The 11,461-nt window shown below is 38.0% G+C and overlaps 1 protein-coding gene across 1 annotated transcript; it reads right to left on the reverse strand.

Moving 5' to 3' along the window:
- Nucleotides 1-326: 326 nt before the first annotated feature.
- On the reverse strand, nt 327-10,773 carry GAL (galanin and GMAP prepropeptide). Its single transcript, XM_073350611.2, has 6 exons — nt 10,622-10,773; nt 10,099-10,179; nt 9,293-9,347; nt 7,463-7,549; nt 4,081-4,158; nt 327-532 (listed from the first exon to the last, which is right to left on the reverse strand). Exons 2-6 carry the CDS (start codon nt 10,177-10,179, stop codon nt 480-482), a joined length of 354 nt encoding a protein of 117 aa, XP_073206712.1. The 5' UTR covers nt 10,622-10,773; the 3' UTR covers nt 327-479.
- Between the last annotated feature and the right edge of the window lie 688 nt (nt 10,774-11,461).

An 11,461-nucleotide genomic window follows, 5' to 3' on the forward strand; every position in this document is an offset into this window, starting at 1 on the left:
AGAAGGGGTTTTTTCCAATCACTGTAGAGCTCCATCCGATCGAGCGATGGTAACTAGACTGACAGAAGCATTCTTCCCTTGATCTAGCTGCATCTACACAGGGGGTTAAGCTGACACAGCGACAGTGCTCAGGCTTAGGATGGTTCTTATACTTAAAGTTAAGCATGCATTTAATATACTACATTTTGTGCATTATATGTATGTAATTTTAAAACACTAGTGTAAGGAAAACGAAACAAAATGCAGCTGTTCTTTTTTTATTTTACCACTTACCTAAAGAAACTTTTTTATCAAGGCAAAAATCTTACATTGTAACAGCACAGAAAAAAAACAAAACAAAAAGGGCAGAAAGTAGTTTACCATGTGTAACTGTGTATAAGAGTAATGTAAACAATAATCACCATCTTCTGTTCATTTAAAGCTCTGTTTAGAGTTCAGTCTTAAATTTACAATACAACAAAGTATAAATACATTATTTTTCAGGACAGATTTGTTTCTTCTGATGAAAGTAGATTATCTAGTGCCCCAGCCTCTGCAAAGGGGAAAAAGAAAAAACACAGTCATTATTTTCAGCAACAAATAGTTAAGTGCAAAGTTTAGTATTAACAATTGATTCCTAAAAATCAGCCTTAGGATTGCTAAACTTTCTTACTTTGCTTCCCTTCAACCACAGATGAGGCAACAGGCTCATGCTTTTCATGGCTCATTTCTAGGCTATTAATAAGTAATAACTTCCTGTTATAATTTACACTATTTTTAAAAACCTTCCACATCAACCTTGATGTTTTGATTCATATCATAAGATTTATTATTGTTTGATCCTGCAACTGGCTCAGGCTGGGCAGACCCCCGCACCGAGCCAGTTTCAGAATTGGGGCCTAAAAGGCCAACTGTGATAGTGACCTTCAAGAAATCACTTGTGAGGGTGTTGTTATAAATATGCCCCTTCTCTTTAAGATGAAAGTATATGAATTATCTGAATCATTATTGTTTAAAACATTTCTCTAAAATGGATTATTTTGAGAAAGAAAATGCATAAATCAATATATTTATTGTAATAAACTGACATTTGAGTAGATGTGTAAAAAGCATTACATTATTATTGGCCTGAAAATATATCTATATATTTTTAAATCAAATAATGATTGGCCTACATATTCATGTCAAGATTTCGCTGGTAGCCATTGTTAGCTAAAAACGTAGCATCACTTGCTAATATTCTGTGTTTTGTAGCTTTGAGTACCAGTTCTGCATCACAGAAAAGCCATTGTGCATGATCCAGGGAATTTGGTTTTTGTGTAGTCTCAAGGTTGATTGTAACAGTAAGGAGGAGTATGTAACTGTGTGATCCAAAGAGCAGACTGGTTAATTTTTACTCAGAAAGTCACAGTTCAGCCCCTGGTTGATGCTTGACCCCTGGGGCAAGTAATTGGTGTCATCTCTTTACTAGGTGCATATTACTTATCCCTCCATGCTGGCTCAGTTTGCAGAGGTCAGGGCTCAGCCTATTCCCCAGCCATTCCTGTTCACCTGCCCAGGAGGGTGCTCCAACCCCCACACTGGGACATAGCTTACTCATGGGAGTACAGAAATGTCTGTATTGCACTGGTATATAAACACCAGCTGGCCAAATATTAAAATCAGGATCTCGGTGAGCTTCCATTTAGCACTTAGTCACTGAGGCCCAAATAATCCTCTGGATGGGAACCCTAACTCATTTGCAATAAGCTTGCATTTTCCTTCACATGATTTGTTGGGAGAAGAGGATCAATACCACTGATCATGGATGTCTCAAGAGCTACCCTCCCTGAGCCATTTATGCTCTCAAGCTGTTCATGCAGTGACTACTGTTCCCAAGTTTTGGGTGGATTCACCGATACCGACTTTCCACTCACCCATACATAGGCTATTCAAGTGAGGAAGTAGGGTCCTCAAAAAGTTATTTCAAGTGTCTACCCTGTAAATATGGGTTTGGGCAGATGCTCAATGTTCAGTTAACTGAGAGGAACAGCACTGAAAGATTGGAGATTTTTAGAGCATTGTATGAATGTTTGGAAATGTTATTTTAGATCCATGTAATCTATCAGATGAGTAAAAATGTTGAATGGAAAAATACTTGTACTCCACCCAGTGACTAAGTAAACATGCTCTGCAGGAAGTGGGAAGAGAAATGGAGCCACCCTCGCCCAGCTGCGTAATAAGCCTCCAGAGACCAGTAACTCACCTTGCAAGCAGATCCATCGATTTTAATAGGTTACCCTCTGAAAGCTACTTCTCAAAATTAGGATAGAAGATTTGGGCCCCAGTTTTGCCTATTTGACATTTCTGTAAAAATGTCGATTGTTTTTACAAAAAAAGGAGGGGTTTTTGTGCAGTTAATCCACATTAATGTTATTATACAGCAAAACCAGGGTTATCTGGAAAACTCTTATCCCAAACATGGTCATGTCCTACTGTGACCTCTCAGATCTTGAAAATCCCTTCAGTTTTCCCAAAGTTTGATTGAGTTAACTTATTCAAACATGCTCCATGAGATTCAGGTAAACTGGGATGTGCTGTGTTTGAAAAACGTTTGAGAAAGTCCAAAAGCAAACCTAAGATTTTGTGCCAGAGGCAGGACAGTTGAATTATTCTCAATCCCTGGAAAGGACAGTTCTGCTCAAAGATCCTTAACTATATCATTCAGACACACACATTCTCTGTAGACTGTGCAATGTAATTTAGTCAACATTGTGGTTGTATTTTAGTATTTACAGTATTCTCAGGAGTGAATATTTTTCTGAGCCAACATAGATCATTTTAGAAAAGGATGCCAAAACTGTCCAGAGTTTAATTTATAAAATCCATATAATCTTGAGGTTAGACTGTGAATCTCTTTTCACAAGTGAAAATAAATGACAAATGTATCATTCCAGTGCATTAATTAACACAGCATCTGTAATTTTATCTAACAGTAAATTCATTGTTATGAAAGTGTCTATAATTCATTATAGTCAAAGGTAGGGATTTATAGAGAAGGTATGTGACAGAATTGGTGACTTTTGAATGAAAGATCCATAATGCTTGCAATTACAATACATGCCTTTAATGTTCCTGTTATTTTTTCCTCCTAATGCAAATCACTTTCTAAATATTTTGAATGTAGCAGAGTTCAAAGGAGCAATTCTATATTGGCTGAAAAGTTGAAAAAAGGTATATTTACGTAAATCAATTTACTTTGCCTGAAATTTTCTGAAAAATGCACGAAGACCTTCAAAGTGAGAATAGAGGTTTAGTAACCACCCAGGTTTTCCCTTTGCTTGATGCTATAATAAAGGCATAATCCTTAGTTAGGCATCCTTAGAGTTCTCAGTCTTGCAGGTCCTATAGATAGTTCTCCAGTATTTCACAGGGAGTTTCGCCTCTGTTTGAACTGTTGCCACACAGGTGAGTGATGTCACAATTTCAGGGAATATGACTTCACCACTGTGTCCCAATGGAGGGAAAATTTGTTTTCTTTGTCACTGTCTTCCACAAATGTAAAAACAACTTGATGATAACTTTGAAACATCTCCTTTTATTCAGTCTTTTGAGTAAAAACATTGACCCTATTGAAAGATAGTTCAAACAGTTTTAGCAGTTGTCATCATTTTGATGGTACCTACAGGACCCCTCTGTGCTAGGCACTGTACACATGCATAATGAAAAGATGGTTCCTGCACCAAGGAGCTTATAGTCAACATCTCAATCCTGCGGCCACTTAGTCATATACTTAATGTCTTGCACTTCTGTGACACTACTTGTATGCTGAACTTTAAGCATCTCCATAAGTTTTGTGGGAGCAGGCTTTAAGTAGTTTCTTTCAGATATCAATTTATTAATATGCATATTCAGTGATATTGTTTCAGCACATTTTGTCCTAGGAGTTATATCAATCATCATCAAGACCATTCTCCAGTGATGCTCAACAAAGTCACACAATTTAAACATGAATCTACAATTATACATTTAATCCCAGTCCTGCAGCTCTTATTCAAGAGTTTTGTCCAAGTAAGGATTACAGAATTAGATCCGCAGTGACTGAAATAAAACTTTACTAACCTTTAAGATGCAAGTAAGTCAAAAATTCAATTACTGTGCGTACAACATTGTCGTCAACCGCTGGTTTCCCAAAATTACCTAGAAAACATTTATGGGATATTATTTAATGTACAGATAATAGTGAATGTATCAGCAAATATTCATACTGTGACTAAAGTTGTAAGAGTTCAGAAAAAATCTGTGAAACTACATTTCATTTTAAAAGTTCAGTGGAAAAACAGCCAGATTCTCTTCTGCACTGAAATATGTTTGGTGCAAGAATTGGGTGACATCAGGGAGCTTGTTCCAGCTCCCTGATTCTGGAGCTTCTGTACTGATGTAAATTAAAGCAGCCTTCAGGTTATTTGGTTTACAGTGCTTGTAAGGTCCTCCAGGGCTGTCTGTGGAACTTGTAAATTCTGCAACACCAGTCAAGATGTTTATATCTGAAGGGACCTCAGAGGCTCAGATTTCCAGAGAAAATGGGTGAATAAATTTGGACATAATTTTATTAAAAAAGATAGTCCACTGCATTAGTACCCCTTGAACATGTAAACAATTATCATTTTAAGATACTTTATAAGAAGCCACTACATTCCACAAGTGAAAGATATGTTTTTCAAAATACCCGATTCAATTCCAGTGAAACTTAAAAACAAAGTCTTCATTGACTAGGGTCTGCATGAGACATTTCAGGTGCAAAGGAGATTTTCAGAGATGATGGAAGGAGTGTGCTTAAATGAAGTTTATAACAAAGATTGTAACTTAGTTTAGGTCCCATTCTGCAAAGTGCTGAGCACTATCAACTTGGGGTAGCTTCACTGGGAATTGAGGGCACGCAGCAGCACCTAAGAAGCAACGTGTGCAGCTCCACGATGTATAGTTTCCAGATCACATATTTACAAAAGAACGGTCTACATGTCCACAGCTGGAAAACACAGTGAGTCAGTCAGAAGTATTACTAGATCAGAGTGCACTAACTGTCCCTTTCATCAATATTTTAGAGTAGCAAAGTATTATACCTGCTTTGCTAGGCACCAATATTTCAGGAAAGAATTTGAATTTTTTTTTCTGTACAACCATAACCATAAATGAACTAATAGTCTTCAACAGAATTTTACAACTTATGGGAGGCCTATCAATGTTCTCCTATTAATAAGTAATAAGCAAAGAACCTTATCTGAATTTTGGACCTTTGTTGACTATCAGACGTGTCTCTATTGTACTGTCAGGGTTTGAGTTAGATTGTAAGTTCCTTGGAGCAGGACTATCTTCCCCTGTTAGTACAATGCTGAGCACAGGAATAACTATCAGCCTTCTCTGGATTGGAGTGAGAAATGGATCTCATTTTGAGATTCCCTAACAGAGGACTAGATCATGTCTTTTGATCCATGTATAGGGCTCTTTCCATGTGTGGATCACTCCCTCACTATACAGAGGAGAGTCACAACAGCTCCCAAGGCTTCTTCTGGACCTCATAAATAGCTATCTGTGTGTTTGGAGATCTGTGTAGATTAGAAGGAAGCAAGTAGTGGGTGGAACAGGCAAAAAAAAAAAAAAGGTAGATCAAGAGAAGGTCCTGAGGAGACCTGTAGGTTATACTTAAAAATTCACACACCTCCACCCACCTACCCCTAACTCAGTGGGGAACCCCCTCCTTTAAGGGACGCCTCAGCTGTGCTACCAAGTAGCAAGGCTAGAGATTCTGTAGTAGCACAGAGCCTCCATATGTATGGCCAGGGAGGAGAGTCTGGTATATCCTGCTCTCCCAATGGAAGACGTCAGAGGAAATGCTGATGGAAATTTTACAACATTTGCTGCCTTAACATGGTGTTACCATGTAGGTGTGATCTAGATATGAAACTGCAATTCTATAAAGCAAAAGCTACCTGCTGCTAAGCTGTAATTCTGTTTAATGATGAATCAAGAGAGAAAGTTGGTTGTTATATCAATGTTTAGAAGTGGTGTGTTCCTGTTAATAATATCCAGCTGAGTACCTGCTTTAACTCATTGACTGTCACATCACTTTTTATATGTATTTTTTTATTATTACAAATTGATATTCAAAATTCTATACAAAGTATTTAAAATAAAACCTCAATAAATGGCAACTAAAAAACAACATTTGCCTCTGTAGAAGCTCCTCAGCTGCCTCTAGCATCATTCATCCTTTCTCTAGGCATGCAAGCTGAGTATTTGTTAGTTCAATAAAAAAGTTTCAGATATACCAAGAAAAGGAAATGGCTTTTGTATTGGTCTAAATATTTGCTTAAAGAAAAATAAGGTGTTTTGAACAAAGTAACATTTTTGCATACCAATACATAGGAATTAGAGGAATAAAATTAAATGATTTAGGATGTACAATTTGAATTTTGAACCATTACCCTCACCATAAAGTAGAAAAAAAATGTACAATACAAACAAGGGTTATAAAAACAGGAAGGTTTCAGAGTAACAGCCGTGTTAGTCTGTATTCGCAAAAAGAAAAGGAGTACTTGTGGCACCTTAGACTAACCAATTTATTTGAGCATAAGCTTTCATGAGCTCATGAAAGCTTATGCTCAAATAAATTGGTTAGTTTCTAAGGTGCCACAAGTACTCCTTTTCTTTTTGCGAAAAACAGGAAGATATACCACAGGGATCTGATCCTGAGAAGTACAGAGCACTTAACTCCCATTGAGCTCAGAGTTGTGAATGTTCAGCACCTCTCAGGATTAAGGGCCTGTTCTAAAACCCATTGCATTAAATGGAAAGACTCCTACGGACTTCATTAAGCTTTGGATCAGGACCTACGTCTTCTAACTGAAAGAATCTGTATAATTTTTCCATAATTAAACAATTATACTTGCGATGGGGTTATGAAAAAATCCATTTCTCAAATCCAGCTCTATACAGCTTTCAGCTCTATGTTGGTATGATAAAAGGGGTCTCCTGTTTCTATACCTTTCCCTAATCTATGATCTCCCCAATATTGTCTTTACTGATCACACTCCTGGGCTAATCAGTTAGGACTAAGTGTCCAAAAGGACTTGAAAGCTTTGTTTTGAACATAAAGAAAAAAAAAGGTAGGTTTTAATAGTAAAACGTGTTAAATTTAGATAAAATTAAGGAAACTCAAAAGCTTTTGTCCTGCCAGTCAAATGTATGACTCTGCATTTTGAAATATTGGAGGCAGAATACACATAATTCAGGTCATGATCTCCAAACTCTGGAGACAAATTTTGCTTTCCTTTCTCATATGAATACTCTCATTGACTTCAATGGGACTACTCATGTATGTTAAGTACATTGTCCCCTTAAATGGAAGCTTAAGCTTGCTTGCAGGCAGTACAAATAACTCAAACGTAGTAAATAAAATGCTGTATACAGAAGCACAAACTCTTGGGTTTCATAATTTCATTACCTATTTTTATGTCCTCTTCAGGCTGTATGTCACGTTTACCAGCTAGGCCATGTTTGTCATTAAAAGATCTGTGATTATCTACTGCATCTGTTAAATAAATTAGAGATGAAGAGTTAATTTCATTTACAATCTCCAGCCTGGTTTTCATGGATTTTATTGAGATGGCTATAAAAAAAAGTCTCTTCTTGAGCTTTCTTTTCATTCGTGCACGAGAACATGATGGGATTGTTAATGGAATGATGTACAATTAGTGAATCAAAAGAATAATTCCTTAATAAGCTTTTTTTTAAAATTGTGTGTATGTAGTTTATATCCATTAAGGGCCCATTCCTATATTGCTTGCACTCCCAAACTCTTCCTGAATTGAGTGGGAGTTTTGGGTGTACAAGGAATGCAGAGTTGGACCATTCATGGGTAATTTAGGAATGTAGTTTTGCTATTCTTGCCTCTTTAAAACAAAAAAAAAGGTGCTAAGTAATTTGTTTAAAAGTAAACTGCTATTAGTTTACATGAATAACCTCCAAAAGCTCTCTTCTCTCCCCCTTGCAGTGGGCATTTCCTTTATCAGTAAAAGCTGATCAATACAACCGGCAACAGAGGATGATGCCTATTATCCAGTCTTAGAGAAATGGCACTCGGCAAATATATGCCCTCATTACAGAATGTCATGTATGTCTTTCAACACAGTCTATTCTGGCATTGCTGCTTTAACACAAATATACTTACAAAACATTTACAGAATCAATAAATACATCAAAGATGCATACATTTGTATCCCAAGGTCAGTTACAAAAGGTGAATAAAGGAAAAAAAATATGATCCTTATATGGACAGCAGTATTAATTATCTGTAATGTTTATCATAGACTATAGAGGGTGAAACTAGGCAACCCCCAGTAATATTTAACATAAAAAGTAGTAAAGGTAGGTATAGATGTCTGTATGTTTTATGCCTCTCAGCATCTTGAAAACCTTGGGTAAAAATAAATGACATTTATTAAATCAGCTACAAATAGTTTTAAAGGAAGGCTTTTTGGCCTATTTGGGACACCTTCACTTTTCATCTCCATATTTTTTTGGAAACCTGAACTTTACATTTTCAGCCTCTCAGACATTGGTGTTTGTTTTTATTTACAAAATGGAATTAATTATTTTCCTCTTGTAAGTTACTGATATTTACAATCTCAGAGAAAGAAAAGGAGTACTTGTGGCACCTTAGAGACTAACAAATTTATGTGAGCATAAGTTTTAGGAGAGTTTGTTTTGTCCAAGAATAGTATCAGAAGGCTATGCATCTGGGCATTTTTATGTAGATTTAGGGTGAAATCTTGGCCCCACTGAGTTCAGTGGCAAAGCTGCCACTGATTTCAATGGGGCCCCAATTTCACCCATAGTATTTCCCCCTTGATTGACCTCCAAAATTCCATAAAATGTTATAACTACTTAGCAAGGCAAATGCTCTTAGATTCTATACAGTTAGTGATCATTATTGTATAATTGGAGGTAAAGCTACTATTTTAGAGTAATAAGATGTTTGCCATCTAAGAATTACAACTCACTATCACTAAGGAACTCCAAGAGTACCCAAATGTGTAATTCCATATAATTTAGTGCTTTTACATGGCATTGCTTTTAAAGAGGAAGCTTAAATTCTATTTGTTTCTATCCCAGGCTTCAGATGTGTAACTAATTGAAGGTTCTCTGAAATAACACTCTTTAGTTTTATGTAATAGCCAGATTAGTGGGTAGCACACTCTTAGCAGATAATAGGGTCAAGTGACCATTTTTAATAGAATTTTAAAAATATAGAAAAATTAAATATTTGACTTACGTGGCCCAAGCAGGTAACCAGCACTATTCAAAGTCCAGCCCCGTTTTTCTTTTGCCTTACAGAGGGAAAAGTGCAGGTAGGTTATTTATTGCATGATTTACATAATACTTTCTGAAAAAAAAACCAAACACAAACATGAATCTGGGAGGTTGGTTTGTGCAAACAGATTCATTAGGGTTTCTAATGAGCTGATATGTTTTATTCATCAAAAAAAGTGTTATTTCAGTTTGGGTGAAACCCTGGCCTCACTGGAGTCAATGGGAGTTTTGCCATTGACTTCAGCATGATCGGGATTTTGACCCTATATAGACGAAAGTGCAAATCACACATTAAAATTTCTAATGCAAACTTTACAAGTTAAAATAAATGTGACCTGCTCCCAATCTGCTTTACTGAAAAGTATAACTATTTCCCTCTAGATACTTGTTTGGATTTACACAATTTGTCATTGTATCTCAGCTGTTTATATTTTGTAAGCTTTATGTAAAAAAAAAAAAAAAAGCATTCCTTGTTTTTTTCTAAGTTAAGATGGCCATTCATTGAACTTTACTGTATAAAACTAATAGCCCTTGTTTTGTTTAACTACTCTGTAGTACATTTGTCATAATTAGATGAGTATTCAAATGTCCAATATTCCCAATTGTTCATCCACCATCCAAAATATTCTCGGGCACTTGCTTTGTTTTGCTCAGCCCTGTGTCTAACCAGAGTGCCCGTCAGCGTAGCGTGCACTGGTACTTGTCAGCGGAGACGCTGAGTGAGCGTGTCTAATGGATAGAGCCCCTGTAAATGAAGTTTATACTTACTGATAAAACGAGTCCAAATGTCTCCGAGAGGGTGGCGCAAAGGATTAAAGAGAGCAACAGGAGACTAGTCCACCTCCTCATCTGAAAGGAGACCACAAACGCTCGGGGTTATTTGCTTTGCCTTCCAGTTTGGGATCCTAGGTGTGGGGGTTAAAATGGACTTAGGTTCCCACAGGGACCTGACGCCTTAAGAAACATCGAGACAGGAGGAACTTATGAGAAGGAAGGGGGAGTCCCGTGCATCTGAAAGTTCAGGAAGGAACGGCAGAGAATGTCAAATCCTAAAAAAGCAGGAACACCCCCGAAGTTGGAGACGGAACCTGACCTCACAGGGGCATGGAGACAGGAGATCAGCCTTTACAATACCTGCCCCTTTCCCCACTTCTACACACAAGTCATTGCAGTCACTAATATGGGGGGGGGGGGGGGTCAGAAGGGAGGGCGTCCACGGTCTAAGATTTCATGTACCTGAAAGTTAAATACCTTTCAGAAGGCAAAGAGGCTAAAAATAAGGGGAAAGTACCTTGAGTTGGGGTGCGCTGGTCTGTTCTTCACTGCGCGGGTTCAGTCCTGGCTGGCAGTGGGGCAGGGAGCTGTCCGCAGGCTGCTCTGGGGAATGGATGTTCACAGCTGGGACTCCTCACTGCATGGCCCCGGTGCGCTCACGGAGTAGGGGATGCAATGGAGGGGGGGGGGCTGCAGTGCCTGTGAGCCCAAGACCGCTCCCCCTCCGCTATTTATGGGTTGCAGCGCAACTTTGCAGGCGCGGCTCTCTCCCGGGGGAGAATCGAGAGCCGCCCACATCCCCGGGTCATTTCCCCTCGCCAAGTCATTGCATTAGGAAGGGCAAAAATTACAGCAATTCAATTAGAGGCATTTGGAAGCAAGATGTGGGCTGCAGATAGATAACAGCCTGGCCAATTACCTTTCATTACGCTTGGGTTGGACACTGGCTAGCAGTTGAAAAGAGCTCTGTTCTACTAGACAGCCTGGCCTGACTTCTGTCTTTCTCCTGAAACTTCAGAAGTTCTTTGTTGTTGTTTGAGAATAAGGAAAGGTAAATTGAACACAGCTCCCTCTTTGGAGAATCGGGTACAGAAGCAGAGCTAAATGGAAAAGGCTCTGTATTATGCTGGCTAATAACACTCGTATCCTTGTCAATTACAGTATTTGTTATTACATTCAAGAACACAGAATCGTCGTCTGCCCTTCTCTGCGAGCCCCATGAGTCTCTCTTCAGTCCAGCCACTATCGGTTTCTTTTAAAATTCCTTTGAATCAGTCTGTTTACTCTAGCATCAGAGCAAAAGGAACTGGAGGAAAACTGGGTTATTTTACTTACTTACAACTTCAAAGTGTTAAAG

This window comes from Lepidochelys kempii, chromosome 6 (genome assembly GCF_965140285.1).
Source record: "Lepidochelys kempii isolate rLepKem1 chromosome 6, rLepKem1.hap1, whole genome shotgun sequence".
Classification (NCBI taxonomy): Eukaryota; Metazoa; Chordata; order Testudines; family Cheloniidae; genus Lepidochelys; species Lepidochelys kempii.